At 44.1% G+C, this 22,903-nt stretch overlaps 1 protein-coding gene across 1 annotated transcript in view; it reads right to left on the bottom strand.

Moving 5' to 3' along the window:
- ASCC3 (activating signal cointegrator 1 complex subunit 3) overlaps positions 1-22,903 on the bottom strand; it is a 1,806,704-nt gene that overhangs the window by 56,478 nt on the left and 1,727,323 nt on the right. The window contains exon 38 of the mRNA XM_069235471.1: positions 13,821-13,972. Coding sequence (XP_069091572.1) covers positions 13,821-13,972 — 152 coding nt within the window. The remainder of the gene's footprint in view (positions 1-13,820; positions 13,973-22,903) is intronic.

The following is a 22,903-nucleotide window of genomic DNA, read 5'->3' on the forward strand; positions in this document are numbered from 1 at the left end:
AACATCGGTCTTTTGTGGACTTCAGTGGTCTTTTTGGAGCGAACGACGAATCTTGAAACCTTCTTCTATACATCTTTTCTTTGCACTCTTGTCTGATGCAGAACGCTTTGATCATCACAGGTGTTACTGATTCGCTGAATGCCTTGCATTTCTTTTTTAATGAGTTTGGGGTCCTTATATTGCACAACTCCTCATCTTTGCATTCCTTCTACGTGCCAACACTACTGGTACACATTTCTGGTGCATTCCATCCTATTTTGTTCTTTGGGTAAACTGGTGTTGATATCGACTGTCTTCACAAATGGAGTAGTTTTAGCAATGTTTAGGAACTTCTTTAATGATATGATGTATGTATTTTTATATATTTTTTCAGCCCTGAAAAGTTAATCTGAAGATGAAACACATGTAGGCTGCCTGTTCTGTGCGGATTAAACAACTTGGCCAAATCATTTTGTCTCGCTCCTACTCTTTAAACTACATGGTTCTGCTCTAGGATTTTATGTTTATCTATGTGGGTGTGGGAGTTTCTCTCACAACGCTTCTGACATTACTTGGGTAGCGTGGTTTCTCCTACCTATTGAGCAGACAAAGAATACTTATCTGCATTAATTGCTTACAAACGGGAAGTGCGGTATTGGCTTTACCACTGCTACCTTCTTTGCTTTTTGTATTAATGCCATTTTTGTTGCTTGTACAGCTAACAAAGAGCTGGTCATCAGACCTGAATTGTATTGTGCTGTCACTATAATAATTAATCACATTCCTGACACCGAACCAATGTAAACGATACTCCTCGGCTGGATGCAACTGAGAATAAAAAGTGGACAGACTGCTCAAGATGGCAAGAGTTCAGAGCAGGTTAGGTTCTTTAATTCGAAGAATAAGCTTGGCATGGAAGAAGCACATGAACTGTGGACAGACACTCATGGATTGTAGGGCGTAGAGGTCAATGTAACCAAAAACACCATCCTGAAGGTCAATAAGTGTACCTGACAACTATGGAAAGCTCAAGTAGAGCACCCATCAAAAAAGTTGTAACAAAAATTCAAATACTTTTTGGGCTTGACAAATGAAGTTGAAGGAAACTTATTTATCAGGCTCTCCCAAAAAAGTAACACCGTTGGTGATTTGCATAAAGGAGGGTGATATGGGAGAGTGGGAATGCTAGTAACGCTGCAGTGTACCCCTTGACCATGATCAACACACAACCTTGCTGAGCCAAGGCAAGAGAAACACCAAATATGTCAGATAAGGTAGCCTTCGATGTTCAGAACTCCATGCAACAAATTTGTTTCAGTTCCCAGAATAGAGTAACTTGAGGGTGACAGGCAGAAAAGATCAGGTCAACCACGTATGGTGGTAGCTGAAAAGAACTCTGATGTCTCCACTCAATGTTCAGGCATGAAGGTGTAGCATCTGGTAATTGGGATGTAAAACCTGTCGACGTAATTGGAAGAGAAGGTCTAGCCTAGGAGGAAGAGAGGGTGGGGGAAATTGGGAGAGGTGAAGTATGTCTGTGTAACTCACCTTTATCAGCCTGTCAGGCAATGAGAATAACTTGGCCCCAGTCCTGGCACATCTTCCTCAGAACTCGAGGAATAAAGGGTATGGGCAGAAGAGTGTAGTGAATCTGAAACCTCCAACTAAAGGGTGTCCCTCAAGGCTCCACACAACGGTTGCTGGAAAGCAAAGAACACTAGGCAATGGGTGTTGCCATATGTAGCAAAAAGGTCCACCTGCAGTGTGACCCAGTGGACAAAAAAAGAGGTACTGTACCACTTCTTGGTGGAGACTCCACTTGTGATCGGCAAGATTATGCCAGTTAGGGCTGTGAGCCCTCATGTTCAGTGAGCCAGCCAGGTGACTGACAACCTAACACAGCCCCAATTGGTGTGCCTAATTCCAGAGGCCCATCGCTTCCTGAAACTACTCACTGCTTGACATACCACATCTCTGTTGTATTCTTTGTCAAGAACTGGACAGACTAATTGTAAAGACATGGGAGAAAGGCTGTGAGCACCAGTCCAACTGCCCCAAGTTTGAGCAGAGTAATAAGCATTCACTGGTCTTCTGGTGACCAGAGGCCTCTGATCTCTAGTTTCTCCAGATGTACATCTCACCCAAAGGTGTACACATCCATCACAACTGTGGGTTAGTTAGGGGGTTGAATATACGGGTGGGTTGAGCAAAAGGACTTTCCTTGAGACAGGTTGTTCTCAGTCAGCCACCAGCTTAGCTCCATTGCAGTGTTCCCGGAGCTTTCAATAGGATCATCCAGCTCTCCCTGGTATTAGAACCACTGTCTGCAAAGGAATCACTGAACAGCCCTGATGTGCTAGAGTGAGTGCATGATGGAAAGAGACAACAGACTCAGAAGGTGCAGAACCACCAAGGCTAAAATCCAAGCTCCCTTTCAAAAGATTAGAATCACATTCTGCCTTTAAAATCCACAGTAAAAACAGATGAGAGCTCATGTCAAGGTGTGGGGTGAGCACTACATAGCTCCACTGACCCTCATGACTCAATTTCTGGCGTTGGGATGGAGCCTGCATCCCTTTGGCACTGCAGAGCTAAGTCAAAAAAATTCCAGATCCAGTCTTGCGCCTGCAGTATTCAGAAGTGATGAATCTGCAGGTAGAAGAATCCATCAGAAAGGAACTAGAAAATCTCACTCTCCTCAGCACCTGTCTCCCCAAGTTTCTTTTACTGCCACCCATTATTTCAATCTTTACATGGAACCCTTGGGAGCTATCTTTGTAGACAACCACATCAAAATCCAGCAGTTTGCTGACAACACCCAACTAGGTCTCAAACTCTCCCCATCCAACAACATACAGAGACAAAAAGCCTACCTCAAATTGTAAGCTAAGTGAATGTGAGAAGTGGGCCCCCTACAGGTTGTAAGCTTGTCTGAAGTGTGGTGAGGCTTGGGTGGTGGTCTAACCATGGACTACGGCTGGGTTGGGAGGATTCTGAGGGGGCGTGGGTCCATCGGCAGGTGTAGTGCCCAGGGAGGGGTCACAAATGGACTTTGGAATTGTAATGAAGACATGGTGGAGACACATGGAGAGGTTGGTCCTCTGTCCCTAAGTGAGCTACAGTGCCGACCCCCCCCCCACCTTCCCCTGGGTTGGGCCTATGGGAATGAAGGGGACCCTGCCCCTGAAGAGCTGTGTTTGGATAAGACGGAATGTACCGTGTGCAGCAGGAGCTACGAGGCTACAACTGGAAGTCCACAAGTATAATGCAGATATTGTGGAGACAGGAATGGACACCTTTACAAAAACCTTGTATTAGGGTGTCGGTTGCAGCAATGACACATGTTGGACACAGAATGAAACTGCAGTGCTCTCCCACTCACTTCAGATTTGCATGGAGGAGAGAGACAACCATGTAACCCTGGGAGGTGGGGCCTCCTCTATTCCGTTATGTAGTTGTTAAAGAAAGACACACAAAGACATCCCAACAAACGAAAATGGATCAGTATTATTCTTTGGCTGCGGAAAGGTAGAGTGGTGGAAGATGCCGGCTCCACAAAGGCACTCCAAGATTTACACTAGTGCCCAGATACTGGCGGCAATTCAGAACTCAAAGTCAAAATAGACACAGTCTCTGTGGAAGTAAATCAACTTTGTGTAGACCTGTATAAGTTGTGGAAGTGATGCTGGGGACAGAACATAGTGTACAATCTCTACATAAAGAGTTGAAAGAACTCAGGTCTACAGTTGGCTCCCTCACAAACTTCATAGGATAGCTGGATAATAGGTTGGAAGATGCTGTGAATTGGTTTAGGCACTGCAATCTGCACTGGCTGAACGGTTTTGTGATGGAGCACAGGGCTCTGGTCACTCCACTGCCACTGGAGGCACCCACAACAACTGGCACAGTGAATATCCTTAACTACTGTGACACACATTTAGAAAAACTGGAGATCCTAAATGTGAGGGATAGATAATAAGGAAATTCCCTGACTACACACAGGGGGTTCACATGCTTCAAAAGTCATTTGTGCCGGTAAAAACAAAAGTTGAAAACTTTGGATTGGAGGCATATTCTTCTGTAGCCCACAAAGTTACATGTACTACATAGAAAAACATCTCATTTTGTCACAGCCCCAGGAGAGGTGTTGGATTGGCCTGAGTTAGGATGCAGTGCCCGATAGATATAAATAGGCAGAAGAAATACCGTTTCACATGGATCGAGTGGGTGGGTAATCAGATCAAAAACAAGGAGGCCTCAGAAAATAATGAAGTCTACACATGATGATGCCAGGATAGTGGTCAAGCAGGATGGTACGATTGCTCTGTAGCACCTGTGGGACGAGGCGATACAGACCCCTTGACCACAGTGTGGTACTGTGGATACAGAGATAGAGTTATCTGCATAAGTAGAAAACAGAAGCCTAACGGAGTGATGCAGGTGGAGAGAAGATGTGTCCCCTGCAAAATGCAAAGCTTATATGATATGGAAGCTGAAGTAAATGATTGTCCTGAAGTGAAGCTGGGAGACTTGGGAGGTGGAAGGGAGATGGAGTAAGATGAAGTTGTACCAGTGCTCAATTGTTGGATAAGAAATGCCTGCATGTGATGTGAAGTGCGGGCAAAGTTACTGCCAGAGTGAAAAGATATTGCACTGGAGGCTCAGGAGGGCTGGTTTAAATTGTGCTGAGAGTATGTAGGTGGGTGCTCTGGACTAGGCCTCCCTCTTGCATGTGTATCAGAGGATTTGTAGAAACCTTAGGCTAGGAATGCTGGGGAACCACCTGTTGTACTCTTCTGAACTTGATAATTGTTTCTGGGAGACTCTGGAGGATTTGTAAGGATCACCAAGTTGTTTGATAGTAGGATAGATGGCAGATGATAGATTGAGGTAGAATCCGAATTTCAGCTGGATGGGTTCAACATTTCCTAGATGGTTCTGTGAGCAGACAGCTTGTTTGACATTTTCAGTGTTTACCTGGGAGGTGGGGGGGGGCTGTTTTTTTGTATGTTGAGTGTAATGCAAGCAATGGCCACTGAAGCACAAGTGGGCTGGCTGTTGGCTATATTTATTGGCAGGAAGATGTGCCTGTGTACAAAGTAGCGGGGACACAGCTTGCAATTGAGAAGGGATGACCTGGACCATAAATAAACCATGTGGAATGTTGTGGCCTGAATAACTGTGTAAGAAGATATAAGAGTGCACACTTACCCGAGATAGCATTATTTTCTTCTACATTTTCACATTTTGCTTTTGGAGTGTCAATATTGTTAGCTCCAAATGTAGCCTTTACTCTAAAGCTTATAATAGAAAGGTAGATATTGCCTACTAGATGGGTCTGAAATTTGTTTAATGAACATGTCTAATGAATGTGTTTGCCTCTGATAAAGCATCTGTGGGATTTAAAGAGAGGTCTTTATCCCATATATTGCTACTTTAATAGTGGGGTGGGGAATTTAACTGTGTGGCAGATGGACAATTAGACAGGCAACCACTCAAAACAATCATGAAACCCACAATGACTAGCGCATTGGCAGAAGTAAAGGACAATTTAAATTTTAATGTCTATAAATATGTGTACATAACACATGGAGCCAACTGGATTGTATCCTCATCTCTAGTGATTTACACAAGAAGGAACGAACTGCATAATACCTGAATAGGTTTCTCTCTGATGATAAGGCGCTAATGGTGGAATACAGTAAGGATAGAGCTATACCTTCCATTTCCTTCTAGAGACTCAGGGCCTCATTACGACTTTGGCGGATGGGATACTCTGTCACAAACATGCCGAATATCCCGCCTGCCATATTACAAGTTCCATTTTATCCTATGGAACTTGTAAAAAAGCAGGCAGGATATCCGTCACATTTGTGACAGATTATCCCATCCGTCAAGGTCGTAATCAGGCCCTATGTCCTGAGCATTTAAAGGATACAGACTTCCAACCGGATCTGAAGGAGGTAATGTTGGCATATCTCGACCACAACTGAGGCTCGACGGATGCCTGAATGAATGAGTGGGAGGTGTTGAAAGTGGTGCTTAAAGGTGGTTGCTTAAATAAGATATATAGCACCCAAAGACAGTTGCAGCATGATCTGCTACAGTAAGGAACAGTTAGCACAACTGCAAAGGTTGCACTTAGGTGTTCTGTTTGAGAGGGAAGAAATGCTGGAAGTCAGTCGTAAAACTGACATACTTGGGACACGTGAGAACAATTTACCAACAAGCAGTACAGACAAAGGTTGCACAAGGAAGGTGACGATACAGACAACTATTTGGCTTGGAGAAAAGAGCAACCCTCCCCTTTGATATTTACATTATTTAAACAGGGTGGTATGGTGGTAGAGGCACATATGTGTATTAACAAGATCAGCCATGATTATTTAGCTAAACTACACAAAGCCCACTACACAAGAAAGAGTCTGGGCAAAGGCTTTTCTGTGACTGGTCTGGGTCCCCAGGCTTTCCATAGAGCAGAGGACTGCCTTTGAGAGGGATCTGCTCTGACTCTCACCAGAGTTCTGTCAAACCTCTATGGAACTGCTATTATTAAAGAAGCCAGAGAACGTGACAAATTACTGTGATTCATGAGGGAGGCCATAATAATAATGGTATTTAAAGCAGATAAGAAAAACCTAAACCCATGATCAGATAGGTCTTTATCTGCGGGTGGCAGGCACAGTGAAACATTGCCTATTAGGAATAATACCCCTCTAAAAACAGAAAGATAATCCACAGTAGATTATCAACAATTGTGATGCAGGTAGCCAAGAAAAGGCTAGCTACACATTGGTTCTCCTCCATAGCACCTAGGATCCAGACATGGATCAAAGGTGTCTCAGAATGGGCAGTCACTGAATAGTGATGGATTAGAGAATTGAAAGTGGATGAGAATGCGGAGGAAGATTTGGGAGTATGGGTGGAAATGAATAATCAATTAACAACAGACCTAGAAGAATGCCTTTCTCAGGGTGGAGAACACATGCAGGCAAGCTGGTGGGTAAGTAGGCTAGCCCATGATATAAGAGGGCAAAGGAGATATTTGGGTTAGTCAGTACTCCCATTGGCAAACTTGGGGGAGTTGGCTTTGGGAAATGTAGGTATTCATAAATGTCAATAGCAGACCTGCCAACCCCCAAATAAAACTTACTGGGCAAGAAAAGGGAACGTGGAGGAGAGGGACCAGGGGATTGGCAGGCCTTGATACCATCACTTTTCTTTCCATAAACATGCTTCTAGGAGGCGGACCTTTATGCAGGTGCCTGCAGTGAGCAATGATAATTCCCTCAAACAAATGAAAAACTGGACTTCAAAGGCAGGTGCTGATGTCTTAGGAAGGTTGCAAAATCCCAATAGACATCAGCTGTGCTCAGTCCAAACGCAATGTGAGTTGGAAACACTCTCTGTAGGGGTCTCCAGATCACACTGTCTCCCACTGTGTGATATCGACTCCTCACCGGGTGACTGTGTGAAAGCTGATTTGGTGTGACACACAGTGGTACTGTGAGTTGGCAGGTCTGCAGTAGTCCACAAGTTACATAAGGAAAAATAAGAAAAAAATAACGTTTGTATGGGCTGGGGAATGTACCCTCAATCATTTTCATGTAGAGCTACAGATACAGGCCGGAATATTATACTGTTAAATAGCTGCAATCATATGTATTGTTGGAGTTATTGTTAATTATTTTATAGAATTACAAATAAATAAGTTAAAAGAAACTATGGACTGAACAAAGGAGGAAAGAACCCTTCTTGACCTATGCCCCCATCATCTGGAACTATATTCCCTCTGACATCAGAGTAAAACTGATCTTTTCAAGGAACACTACCTCAGATATGTGGACTTCGACTTCGCACCCCTGCCACTACCTCTACCGTCTTCCTTCCCCCACCCACTGATCCCAGTTAGAGCTTACCCCCTTTATAGTGGTCTCTTGTTAGCAAGCTAGGTTCACATTTTAGAAATACTAAAACACACATCAATAGATAAGATGACACAATAAAACCTTCATTACAGTTAATGGAACCCCTTGAAAGTGTATACTGACTCTGGCACAGCAGTGACATACAAATGGTAGAAATGCATTACATGAATCCAGGAAATAGATGTCAAGAAACAATGGCCCTCATTACGAGTCTGGTGGACGGGCTGGCGGTGTGGACTGCCATATCACAAGTGGGGAGGTTTGGCCTGTGCCAAACCGTCACTTTCCCGTTCCTACCACCAGGGCGGTCAGACCTTCGGGCCGTTGATAGGCATCTCCAACCCAGCGGGCAAACTAAGATCGCCGGCGGTATTACGAGTCCCCTTGCCACCTGGCGGAAAGGCTACCAGCGACAGGAATTTGCATTCCTGTCGCTGGTAGATGAATCCCCAACCCCCTACATCCAAGAGCCCTCAACCCACCCTTCCCTTACAACATTCTCACTCCCCAACACCCCCGCTCACAGGAGTAAGCTTCCCACCCCCCTGCACCCTGTACTTACCCACAACCCCCTTGCATACACGCACCCAAACACGCACTGACACACACCCTGACACTCACTCACAACACCCTTACACTCTTGCGCGTGCGCACACACACACACACACACACAACACCCTCCCTCCCATCAAATCCATTCACACGCCCAACCCCCCCCCTCCCCTCGGAAGCTCACCTTACCTGGTCATCGAGGTGGTCGTCTGGGAGGGAATGGGTCCTGGCGCTTGCACCTCCGCCAGCACCCTGTCAATATAACACCGCCACTACGTTTATTTTAATTGAAATATGGCAGGTGGTGTTTTGTTGGCGTGGCAGTGTCGGCAGTGCAACCACCACTAGACAGTCGACCGCCAGTATGACTGCTGGCGGTTTTCCACCTGGAAAATGGAAGAAAGCCTCCAGCAGTCGTAATATGGCGGTCTGAGGCCAAAGTTGTAATAAGCACCAATGTCCAACGAGCAAGACTATGAGAGTCTCTTCAAAACCTACAACACACAATCTGTAATTGGGAGTGTCAGGCTCTAGAAAGGCAATGACTATTAGCAGGCTCAAACTCAACAAAAGTGAACTGAAGTTATTTTATTCAGCTCCCAATACATTACAAAATGTATCTGTTGTCCCATATTTATGGCCATCAACTGACGAACTACGAACAAAATCGTAACTACAGAGGATCTATCATCACTTCTCCAACCAGCATTGATATGAAATTCACACACATATAAGATTTATATGCACTTAAAGTGCAATTATGGGGTACAAATTAAAACCGAAAAAACGCTGAAATTTGCAAGGTATGGTTAGCTTCACAATCGATAACTTGAACAAAAGTTATACAAACCATTACACTGCACAGCAAATGTAATGTTCATATTGATAAACAGATTATAAATGTTGAAAATTATCTTGCAGATGAAACTACATAGCATGCTACCCTTAACATTAAGAATGAGATGACTAGGAGTGCAACATTATTTGGTAGTTTGGGTATGAATTGTTATTTAATTACATCATGCTTTTAGGTGTTGTTACTTATTAAAATAAATACTGTAAGGTCATAAGCACTACGTTCGAAAATCTCATTTTTGGGCTCCTGGGTCTGCAAAGCCTATGGGAGGTATAGCAGGGACCCACAAGTCTGTGTGGGTTCAGGGTCCCTAAACTATTGTGTGACAAAACTTAAGAGGGTTCATGATAGGCCCACGAACAGTCGTGCAGATCATCTGTGAACTAACTGTCCGATATCGCTCACTATTTAACTCTTTCAAGCCCACAGATTTGTCCAATAGTGCCCCAAGTTATTAAGAAAACAAAAAATGCCTTTTCAAAGGAAACTCTAACCCAGTGGTTCCCAATCTGTGCGCCGTGGCACCCAGGTGCACCATCAAAACTAGCCAGGGGCGCTGTGCACCAAACACACAGTTTGGGAACCGAGGAATAGCTATAAATGTCTGCTGTCACTACTTGCCCTGCCCTCCTACTAACTGCAATGTTAATGGATGACACTGAAAAATAAAACCATTGCTCAACTCCGAGTTATTTAACAGGTCCTGACTCTGAGCTAAACAGTGCAGAAGTATTGCTCGAGTGAATTTTAGAAATCCCTTCATGCAATTTAACAAAACCTTTTGTGCAGTATAATTAAAATATGCATGCTAATTTTTATAACCTTGACCTAGGTAAAGAGGCAAGGAAGACTGTGTTATAAAGGTCATTAAGGGTAAATGTGAATAACATTAATTTAATACACAAGCTCCAAAAAATAAAATAAACGGTAAAGAAATATGCAGCATAGCACTGTAAAGGGCATTTCTCAGCTCAGCAAATAACGCATACTCAGGCCTTCATGGAAGACCTGCTGTCACAGACAACTAACTCTGTCCCTTCAATGATAGGTCACAAACACTTCACTCAGAATAAGCCACCCTAAGACAAACACTTTTGAAAAATGTGTGCAGTACAGATGCACTGTCTGTATATAGGTACCTTTATTGTCTTGTGCACTTGTCAGCAGGGTCCCACAGATAGGCAGTTTATTACACAGCTAACACTTTTCTATAAGTCGAAGATCATAGGATACTCAGCCTGGTGGATTGCAGTCAGACCGTGGCTGGATGCCTGCTAATGCACCACAGCCCACCTTCCACTGCACTCTTCTTCCATAGAAGATACGTTACAGAAACAGGTAGAGCTGTAAACTATTGTACAGATAGACATTGTACCTTAGTGAGCCAGTGAAACAGCAATAACGTGCTCATAAATGCCAGGTAGTGCATGTCAGCAGTGTCTGATCGCCTTAAAACGTGTAAATATTACCTATTTCAGCTGCGTACATATGATATTTAACCAACTGAAGCAGGTTGCAATAGTGCTTAGTTAAAAGCCATTACTTCAATGTGATCTGTGCATGAAAAGGAAAGCACATCCAGCTTAACTAGCACAGATTCTTTGTTAGAAGTAAATGAAAGGATTTGTTCTCTTACCATCTTTATCTCATTCTGTCATTCTTACTTTCATCAATTTACTAGCAACAAAGCTTCTGCTTACTCCAAATGATATTCCTTCTTACTCTTGCAGCTATTCACTGTCGGTTACTCTGCTAACTTTTCCTACTCTTTACTCTACTTCCTCCTTCTTACTCTAAATACTCATATTCTTACTCCTACTGAGTCCCTCCCACCTGCAGCAGCAGTTCCTGCTCTAACCTGCATTTCAGCAGAGAGATGGGTGCCTCAACTGCTACAACTTTGCATGTGTGAGAAATGCAGGGATGGGCACAGGGCTTGGATAGCCGTCTGAAAGGGTGCTCAGAGGTTCGCACCGCCCTTCTTTTCCTTTAAGGAAAACAGTGACCTGCCTGCTGCTGGAGGAAGGTTGGCTTCCTCAGCATCAGGTTTATGTCTGAGGGGATGCGAATGTAGCCAACACTGCCCTTTTCAGATTGCTGATGTTAATGCCAGAATTCCCAAGAAAATAAATGTTTAAATTGGCTGCTCAGTGGTTGTGTCATATTTGTTGTTAAGGATTGTCAGAGAAATGCATTCTATTTAGTTCTGTTACATGCAGAATATGATGCAAGCTGCTGCCACTGAAGAAGGTGCTTTCATGGCAGGAACGTGTGGGTTGAGGCTTCAAGGCCTGGAGTAAAAAGGAGAGTGAGTATTTGTTGCTGATAAAGTGCTTGTTCAGTGATCACAACTACGATTATAATACCTTCATTGAAATTATTTTCAGAGAGAAAAATTAAAGTACTCCCGATGCCGGGCTTTCATCCTCCCACCTGCCAAAAAAAGTAACATAATGGCGAGCCACGGCGAACTGCCAATAGGTCAATGGAGCCGCGGGTCGAAAACGTTTGGGAACCACTGACCTATTCAGAATGACTGAGTAGATATAACTGATTCTATCAGTTTTAAGTGAGAACAGCATACTTTTTAATCACTGAAAAGGTTTAGATTGTTTTTGTGTATTAGGTTGCAAATCTATGCATGCAGTTTCCAAACTTCAAATAATCACAATCCGTGCATGTAAATTTAAGTTATGCAAACTGGGGTGCCTTGTTCTCGGAATGCTCCTGATCGTGAACACCACATAACGGCTGATGGATTAAAAACCAGAACAAACAAATTTGTGAACTGTTTGTGGTTCTCGATTTGTTTTCAAGAGTATAAGGCTACTTTCCACTGCTTTGGGGTATGTGCACTAACTATTTCAATGTATTTGTTTTATTTTTGTGGTTTTATATAGCATGAACAAGACCCATAGGTGTCACAGAACTCTACATTAAAACAATTTCATCTGCATATAAGCAGTTTATTTAAGAGCAGATTCAGCGTTACAAATAATGACAAATGTTACAAGAGATCACAATTTGTATAGTCAATAACATTTGTCGACTGCAAAAAGGAAATTTGTTTAAGAAATCTGCATAGTTTAGTAAATCAAGGTTCAAATAACGGCCCTAGTATGATTAATCCAATCATTTGTATCAGTATCCATGTAAAGGCGGGCAATGGGCGCACACAACTAATTTGGCAATCGCTTTAACAACAGTATATTGCTGGAGGATGAATGAAGAGAGCAAACAGGACTTTCTTTTTTTTCCCTAGGCAGAGAAATGGCTTTCTCGTGTAAGGTGCTCAAAGGTGATTTATGGCCAATTCCACGGCCCCTGCAGCCTTGTACCCCATGTTACAGACATAGGTTGAATGTAGCTCCCTGGTAGGGTTCTAGGAGTCAGGGGTATCCAGAATTATAGTCTGCCCAGTTCTAGGTTGACTGTCAAGAGCCTCCACCTGCCCTGGGTCACATTCAGAGTTGAATAATGAGCATGAATCGACACAGATGGGGTCAGGTAGAGCTCCATTACCTGGCCTCAGGCTGTGACCAAAGGCCATACCCTGTGTCCAGTTTTTACTGGTTATTGGCTGCAGTCAGGCCCAGCATGTACTTGGGGCTAGGATGCAAGCACATTCGGGGCAGCTGTTAAAGAGTATTGGTAGACAGCTAATAAAAAACAATGAAAATATTTTGTTAAGAGAAGTTATGGTTTTCTACTAAGATTGGTTATTATTTAATTATGTCTAAAAACCTTACAAGGTCCTCGACAAAACTTCAGGTTCAGTGAAGTTTATTGGTACGAAACACAAAATCATTGATGATGACATTTGTGATGTCATCTGTAGAGGCCACTAAGAGTGCAAGGGAACGTTATATGTTGGCAAAGCTAATCATAAATAGATTATTTCTGTGTAATCTACGTATGTATGTATATATGTAAACACACACACACAAACAAATGCAAAACAGGAAGCAAGAAACTCTGGGTAGTTCCCAAGTTTAGGCAGACAGAAGCTTCTAAATACGGAGCACCCTACAACACCAGCCACACTCAATCTGCTCACCTCAAATATCTGTTTTTCTAACAGTGTTTTTAGCACAGGATTAGCACAGTGCCATCCAAGCTGAGCTTGAAAGGGAAAAAGCCTTTTGCAATTCTTACAACAAAGTCTTTAAGTACAGACTTGGCACAGTGCCAGTCAAGCCGAGCTGAACAATGCCAAAAGCCTTTTACCAGTCCAGGTACAGTACTTCAGAACTGGATTGGTAAAATACAATCCAAGGCAGCCTGAACTGAATACATTCCAGGTTCGTTTGGATGGTATTGCTCTCTGCCTAAATGTGGGAATTGCCCAGAGATCCTTGCTTCCTGTTTTGAATAATTTATTCGGCACTCTAAGCCTGAAAGAGTATTGTCTTGATGTACAAACATGTTTACACATACACACAAGGATAGCAGATGCTCACATTTTAACATTAAAGCTGCATGCTAAAAAATTTGCAATACTGCACCTGAAGAGATACAACTGATGCTGCTCGATGTTGGGCACTGTGAGCAAAGAAGAGTCATCAATCCATCGGGCTTGAATCACCATCTGTACCAGATGTGATATGTTCAGAGCAGTTACCAACCATCCTTGGTGTGCAGCAATATCCAGCATAGCCTACAAATATAAGCCAACAGTGAAGGGATGAGCACCTGGGACACCATGAACTGTACTCTTAAATCAGTGTACCTCCTTTCTGTTGGATACAGTAATTCAGGCTTAAACGAATTTCATGTGCATTATCAGTAATAGAGAAATAATGTTTTACAAACAGATGAGATGTAATACTTAGTGCACATTGGATCTGACAGTTCACAGCATATCATAACCCAATAGACATGCCACATGGATCAACTAACATCTCCGGCATAGTTACTTCTCAAAGCTAATTTAAGACGTGGGCTCTTAATGTACAATCAAATTATTGCACATCAATATCTTTTAAAGGAAGTTGTGCTAAGTGAACCATTCCAGTAAGACAAAAATCAACACAATTTAGGAAAACATTTTTTTACCAGGGTTTTTTTTTTTTTAAACAGGATTCTGGAGGTGGTACTATGACAAAAACGTTTTTGTGTACTCTTGTTGTGGGACATTTCGTTGTGGTAGTTGTGTTGTATTTTAACTGCTGCCTCTTTGCGCTTAATTACTGCACTATGATTTTGTTTTTCTGTACTGCAGTTTTTGCTGTCGTGATGTGCCAGGTTCTGTTTACATTGTGGTGTTATGTTGCTTTTGGTATGCTACTGTGCAATATTTAGATGTTCACTTCAGACAGGTCGACAAACGCTGCTATATTTCGCCAGTCAAAATTAACACATGCCTTGAAGGTTCCTGTGACAAGTCAATACTTACCACTTTCTAAGGTGGTGAAATAGCGCTCATACAGCTCTTTCAACATGTAAGACACTAGTCATACCAAAACAGTTGTGGCCGCCGCCCATGCTCACTTTTTATGATACGAGCCATTATGTTTGCTCTATCCTTTCAGCTAAACCGAGAGGGAGTTCATTGTATAGTTATGGTTGACTATTTAAATTACATGTGTATCTGGGTCTAGAGTACTTGTTTGGTTGGACAGTGGGAGAACAGCAATGGATGAATGCACCGCATGTAATAATTGTTTCAGGTTCTGCATGTTCATGATGTTTACCACTTGTTTCTCCTTTGAAACGGTAGATTTTTCTAAGCAGGCTTCAGCTACAATTTGCTCTGCATTAAATGAAGTTTGCCCTCGCTTCATGTGCATGACGGGAAGTCAAAACACTGGACAGGCAGTTAGTGGTGTAAAATATTAATAGTAACATACAGTATCAAACTGCAGAAGTACAGACAACCGTTTCCTGCTGCATGTGTGAATAAGGCATGGGACTGTGAAATGTAACTTTAATATCCACAGGCCAGAAATATGTTCCTTTGAACTAGAGTGCCACACTGATGGCAGCCGACCAGCAACAGTCTTCTGTTAAACAGGGAGACTGAAAATTAAATATAGAAAATGCAACACTTCAGGAAAAGTGCTTCCTTTGTAAAACAGTAATTGCCAGGTTCGAAGGTTTTGCACAGAAGCTGGTGCTACAAATATTAGGTGTGCTGAATACCAAGGCTGCGTACTCTTGATTCCACCCGCATGCCTCGAATATCTACCACCAGACACTTCCTGACCCTCAGTCTCACTCTTGCAGGTTGTCACCCCTAATTTCTTCCTTTGAGATGTTTATTATCTTTCCCTTCCTTCTTCTTTCCCCCTTTTGTGTTTTCCTCTATTGTATTATCATATAAATGAGCGCCGGTGGGCCCCCATCTGTACTAACAGGCTCAAATTAAGCACTGGACTCCAACAAAACCCCCGATATTTCAGACCACACACATTGGGATGGGTTCAAGGCCACCATCAGGTGCACAGGGCACGTGTGGCTAGGCTGTTTGAGACATGCCTAGGGGATGATATTAAGGCTCTGGAGCACCTTAAACATGCTACCTCATCTCGGAGCAATAAGCGGCGTCTAGCTTCATTACTGGGCCAGTTGCAGAGCGGTCATTGCTCGCCCTCAAAAATACTTTTGAGGGTGGCGACAAGGTAAGGGCTATTTTAGACCACAGCAGCAGCATGCTCACACTCATATCTCCAAGATACAGACCAGGGCTGACATATGGGTTACTTCGGAAGGGGCTAAACAACAAGCGTTCCAAGATTTTTACTGCACCCTCTATGTACAAGATGCTCCTCTAAAAGCTGTGGAGGCCTACCTAGCGAGCTGTCAGTGTGACCCAATTGATCCTCAGCATTACGAACTGCTTGAGGCCCCCATCACTCCACAAAAGCTCCAACGCACATTGAAAAGCCTTCCTCTCAGCAAGACCCCTGGCTCGGATGGGATCCCTGTGTTGTTCTAAAGAAAATTCCTCCCCCAGCTACCGGACCACCTGCTGGCACTTTTCAACACATTCACAGTGGACAAGGGATTGACTCTCACCACATCCAAGGCGGAGATCACTCTAATCCCCAAACCGAGCAAGGACCCTACCCTATGTGCTCCCTATTGCCCGCCTGCACTTTTAAACACTGATGCAAAAGTGTTTACTAAAATCTTGGCGAAAAGTCAAGAGCCCTACCTCACAGGCCTCATTAAGCTGGACCAGGATGGCTTCATACGCGATAGGCAAGGAGCGGATAACATTTGCCGCTTCAACCACTTTGTGGAGAAATCCGATCGCCATAACATACTGTCTTGCCTTCTCTCACTTGACACATAGAAGGCATCTGATAGGGTCAGTTGGTCTTTCTTAATTGCGGTACTTCACAAAATTGCTTTAGGCCCAGCGGTGATCTCCTGAATAATGGCGTCCTAAGACTCCCCCACCGCTAGGATATAAGTCAGCGACCACTTATTTATTCATTTGGGGAGGGGCACTAAACAAGGTTGCCCGCTTTCCCCTCTATTTTATTGCTTTGGCAATAGAACTCTGGCAAATACTATCTGCCAGAGGGACGGCGTAGTTGCCATTTTTAGTATCTATTTCCCCTTCAACTGGATCCCCGTTTTATACAGAAAGATACAATTTCAGCACTCCCTCAGAGTTCATTTAACAACGAGATTGAGTCCGCCCAGGTGGTATCATCTTACCTGGGTGGGGCTAGGTGGTCAAATGATGAAGCATGACACTATAATGTGTGTTAGACCACCTAGACCGTAAAGGGAACTCGCCCCTCAACTCTTAAATGTCACTACCGTTTTACATGTCTACGAAGTAGACCACCTCACCGGCGACCTAGTCACCTCTGGAACAGGCCAGAAAGACCTGTCCTTAATATCCCCCACACTTGTTGTGTTATAATTTCATGGGTATGGGCGATTGTATGGGGTCAATATACTCCTGGTACTCTCTTTTTGTGCAGCAGTGGCTTTGAAGCAAAGGCACACTTTTCCCTCACCTAATACTCCTTTTGCCCAAAACCCTGATTTTACACAAGCCTTACAACTACACTTTACTTTTTCTGCCACTGGGAAAATTGGATTTTTGCACTCTTAAAGATCTTTTTAAGGGAGATTCCATCCAAACCCTCGACCAATATCAGGAAGACTTCCATCTTCCCAAATCCACCAGGTTGCAGTACTACCAGCTGCGTCACTGGGCACTCCACCCTTCCAACGTTCAGGGTGCGACATGCTAACTTATGCCTTTCGAGAGCTTGGTTGGTCGTCTGATGGGACCCAGGGTCTCATCTCTCGTACATACGAAGTACTCCAACATTCAGCCCCTCCACACCCATACCAACTGCAAAGGCACACAGACATATCTAAGGACATCCCCCAGAAACAATGGAAGCAAATGTGATGAAACGTCCCTCATATTAACAGAAGATACCCCAGAGTGAGACAGCATATAAAGTAATGACAAGATGGTATTTAACGCCAGTATGGCTCTTATCCATAATCCACACCTCTTCACCTCTCTAAAGGCGTTGCAACTCTGCACTGGGAGATTTCTTCCATATATGGTGATCATGCTCAATCACTGCAACCTGCTGGAAGGATATCCTTAGCCATATAAGAGAGACCCTAGTCTTCCCACTCCCAGACTCCTATTCTACAGTGATCCTTGGCATCCGCCCCTTACAACTGAAAGCCATGACACACGCCAAATAGCGTTTAACAAGTCATATGCTGGGCACTGCCAAACAACTAATTGCCTTACATTGGAAGAAAGCCAGTGCCTCACGGATTGCTCAATGGTATATATGCCTGTGGCACGTCCTCACCATGAAACTCCTCTCACATAAGATAAAATGCACGGAAAGTAAATGTGCCTGTGTTTGGCAACCGCTGATAAACTACTTCCCATGACTAGAGCACTCATGTTTCACACCTTCTAGACTCAAAGCCCTCCAACTGTTTGATTTAAGTAACCTCGCTCTATAGAGCTCACATGTACAAGAGGGGGCAACTAAGGTCTGTGCTTTTTCTCTCCCATTCATACCTATACCAAACCTCTGTCACCCCTTGGTCCCTTTCTGCCCTTTCCCCTCAGACTGATTCAAAGACTGTTATGCCTTTATCCAAACAAGGTCAACACGTTCTCGTTTGACTTGATATTCAGTATTGTTGAATTGTTTCTTTAATGACATTCTTAATATTTGTTCGACACCCTTCTAGATCTAAGTGCTTGCACTGCCCTGTGATTAATGTGCTATTATTATATCCTTGCTGGCAGTCCATGACATCCATAACATTCAGGAAGGCTGGGTGCTTTATTAAGCCTTTGAAAGATATCTATTAAGTTTTTGTACTATGAAAACTGTTAATAAAAACACAAACAAATTAACCACTGGACATCCTGAGGTTAAAAAGGAGGAGGACAGAGACTGTGAACTGGTGTAAAATATAATAGGTTATCTCTACTAATGGTATGCCAGTATTTCTTTATAAATAGTTCTAAATTTTTCATCAGACCACTGTCCAGAAGTCTTTCCTGGCTATAGTAGAGAAGAGCGTTTGGTAGTGAATAACTGTGATGCATTAGAAGACGATCACTGAAACAGTTGTTCTTAACTGTTTGAATATTTTTTCAAATAACTTTTAAGTATGGTTTTAATGAAGAAAGAACTCTCGCAATTATTGGATTCAAGCAGCTTGAAGACACACTGCTCCTTTGAGTTCCTTGATGCCAGATGTACACAATTGATTGAGGCTTGCAAAAGCACATGACATTTTCGAGTCCTATTTGCATACAGCTTCCAGGCTCATCCTACTGAAGTATTATCAACAATCAACATTTTGCTGAAATATCAACATGGGAGATCCGGTGTGGACCACCAAATACTTTACAGTTTTGCCTCTCCCTCGGCTTTTTCAATACAACGCTTAGACTTCACACCAAGTACTTCTGTAAAATGTACATAACCTCCTCAAGATCAATTCAGAAACAGTATTTATGCTCCATCATTATTGCTAATAAGTGCTAAAATAGAATCTTTAGTTGTGGTAAAGATCTCCTACTATCTCATTAGGTGTGCTCAATAGTTGACCAAAGGGGGCAGGAGTACTGGCCAACTCATAAAGGTCACTTAGAAAGGTTTTCATTATTGTTCCCATAGTATTAATTTGTAATATAATGTTTTTAGTTGGTGGCAATATGTCTTTTCAATAGGTTTTTAAATCATCAGTTTTTCTTATTACATTTTTATTTTTATCTTCACATAAACTTGATGCAGACATGCAATTTCTTTGAATTTATTCCACATTAGTTGGTTTGTTAAAAGTAACGAATCATTGTTCCCTGAGGATTACTTTATAACGCCACCAACATCTTAACGTGAATCAAGGTTACACACCTTGAAGCAAAAAAACCTCTGTGGACTTTTCATTTGTGCAGTGTAGGAGGCCACTCACAACTCATGTCAAGAAAGTGAACCTAAAAGACTAATTTTTTAACGTAAAAAAATAAAAACAAAAATCAGCATTTCAAATAATTAATTGAAGCCACAAGAATACTGGTCTACTGCATTACACATTTAACGATATAAGGCACATTGCTTATAAAGCAGCATTACATGACATTATGTTGGGCAGAAAGTCAGTAGCACAACTAATTCTAACTGTAACTTTGGAGGCCCTCCGTTATCAGAGAAGTTTTAAGGCATGGGCAAAGTCAGGTGTAACTTCGGCACATTAATAGTGCACCCCAGCGAATGCAGGAGGTTTGCCATAGCCTGGAGACAACAGCCTGGGACGAGCTCGCATTCAACAGCCAGTATTCATGCTAGGGGAATACTAAAACCCCTAACCTGTGCAAATGAGCTGCGACCACCACAGTCACCTTCGTGAACACCTGAGCGGCGCTGGTAAGACCAAAAGGGAGCTCAGTGAACTGAAAGTGCTTGTGGCCTACCTTTAACATCAAGTAACAACTGTGGGCGGGCAAGGTGGGGAAGTGGAAATACTCATCCTGCAAGTCCAATGCTACCTTCCAGTCTTCTTGTTCTAGACCTGACCTGAGCCAAAGTGAGCATCTGAATTTCTCCTTCTTGAGGAAGGGATTGATGGTCTGTAGGTCTAGAATAGGTCAAAGGCCCTTGTTCTTTTTGGGTATCGGAAAGTAGAGGGAAAAACAACCACTGCCTACTTCTGACAACGGAACCCTTTCTATGGCTTCTTTGGACAAGAGAGCAGTAACTTAATCTCAAAGTGAAGTCATGTGATCCTCCACAAGCCATTCCTGTTTTGGTGGTATTGGGGGAGGAAAGAATTGGAAAGGGAGGGAGTTGCCCTTCTGAATGATCTGCAAGACCCATGTGTCCGATGTAATGGACTGCCAGTAGAAGAGATGTCTCCCTCCAATTGGTCAAGCATGGCCCTGCACAATCAAACTAGGAGGACTTGGATACTGCAGTTGTCGGGGCTGGATGGCAGACGACATCTGGCTACCAGACCTTCTAGGTTTGAAGGCACCGCGCCCACATCCTCGCATAGCTTGGCGAGCTTGCACAGGACGGTGGCTGGCATAGGGCTGGTACAGTGGGACTTCTCATCCGTAGACATGTAAAGGGCAAAAGGCAGGTTGTGGACGGGGGGGGGTTCGCTGAGAGGCCAAGGACTTGGCCATAGCCCGATAACCTTTAAAGCGCTTGTGCGCCGAGCCTGCCTTACCGCCAAACAGAGTTCCATCGAAGGGCATGTCCATAAGGTTTGCCCGGACATCCTCCGAAAAGCCAGATGTTCTCAGCCAGGCATGGCACCATAAAGCCACAGTTGATGAATCCGCTCTGCCCAGCAACTCAGTTGTGTACAGACCATACCTAATGGTGAATTTTGCTGCATCCCTCCCATCTTTTACTGCTTGGGAGAGGAAAGCCCTTGCCTCCTCCACGACCTGTGGTAAAACTCGTGAAACCGTATCCCATAGGGTGTGTGAGAAATAGCCCAACAAGCATGAGGTGTTCATCAACCTCAATGCCAGGCTGGTGAAAGAAAACATCCTCTTCCCAAGTTGGTCGAGCCTCTTGGGATTCCCTGTCTGGGGGAGCGGAAGGGAACGTGCAAAGGGAAGTTGAGGTTTGGACTACCAAGCTTTCGGTGGTGTGTTAGCTGAGGAAACTAGGGTCACCTAGTGCAAGGCGATGGAGGCAGGCAATAGTCCTGTTTACAGGAGCCCCTTTACTGAGCTTAGACCAGGTTCCCAGCAGGATATCAATAAGTGCCTCATTAAAGGGCAAGCCCCAGGCTGAAGCACTTCTGTCAAGAGGTTAGCCTTGACATCCACTGAGGGCAATTCAAGGCCGAGGCCGAGGTCCTCCGATGCTCTCCGCACCACCACTGCACAAGAAGCTCTCTCCTCCATAGCCACAGTAGGAGGAAAGAGCAAGCCAGAATCTGGAGATGTGTGCAGTCCACTGACATCTCCTAGTTCCTCAGAACAGTACAATGAAGTAGGCTCCAACTGGTGTTCCAAAGGGTCTAGTGACCCCTCCCAATCTTCCCCTGTGCCTAGCTTGTTGAAAATAATGCTCAGCCAACAATCTGGCACCCATGTGCGCCGTCGGCACTGGAATTGGCGTCGTGCAACGCTTTTCTGGCTCCGGATCGTCTAGGATCAGAATGGAGCTAGTGCAGCTGGTGGAGCCGGGAGCGTCGGCATTGGGACTAACGCCAGAGAAGGTAGTGTTGGTACGGCCGTTGCTGATCCAGATCCAAGACACCCCTTTGGAGCCAAGGCCGACGCAATCGGCGGGCAACCTGATTATGCCTCCTCTTACCCTGTGGGGCCCGAAGCCACTCTCGAAGGGTCGGTCCGCTCAAAAACACGGTTTATGGCCTCATAAAAGTCTTTGACTTGAGTGGCGGGTCGCTCTGGCTCCCGGAAATGGAGGGAGGAGTGGAGTCAGACCTGGCAATGACTCTGCGGAACCATGCCTGGAACGCTGACATTCCCCACTTGCCGCGTCGTCTGACGGATGAAGTGAAGTGGAAGTCCACTTCGAAGATGACTTATTTTTGTGCCTCTTCCCGGAGTGTCTTGATGACCTGAAGCAAGACGAAGAAGACTTGGGGCTCCTGGAGCAGTCCTGCAACCACCTCCTCGACTGGGACCTCCAAGGAGTCCCACTTTCAGGTGTTGATTGCCAGGCCGAAAGCAGCTTTAGTGACCGCTCCCTCAAAGCCTTCGACGCCATGGTCCGGCAGCCCAAACATGACTCCCAATCGTGGTTGAGACACCAAAGGCAGACAAGGTGAGGGTGACGTGTGCCACACGGTGTGAATCCTGTCTTCCTGGAAAACATTCTCAACACACTTTAAAGAATATTTGACAAAAATGCAGAAAAACAGTCTGTCAAACACGAGAGTGAGGTAGCTCTCTCCGGATCACCGCTGACGGAGAAAGAAAAGAACCAACATATGCACACCTTGGTAGCACCTATATAGTTGACCGCAATGTCACAACCAGCACCAATAATGCCTATGATGCCATGCGGAACCGAATGAAGCCATCTGATGGCACGTGCAAGGGTACTTCTCAAGCCAAAGTTTCTGGATCCAGTCTGAAGCC

This window comes from Pleurodeles waltl, chromosome 5, assembly GCF_031143425.1.
Source record: "Pleurodeles waltl isolate 20211129_DDA chromosome 5, aPleWal1.hap1.20221129, whole genome shotgun sequence".
Classification (NCBI taxonomy): Eukaryota; Metazoa; Chordata; class Amphibia; order Caudata; family Salamandridae; genus Pleurodeles; species Pleurodeles waltl.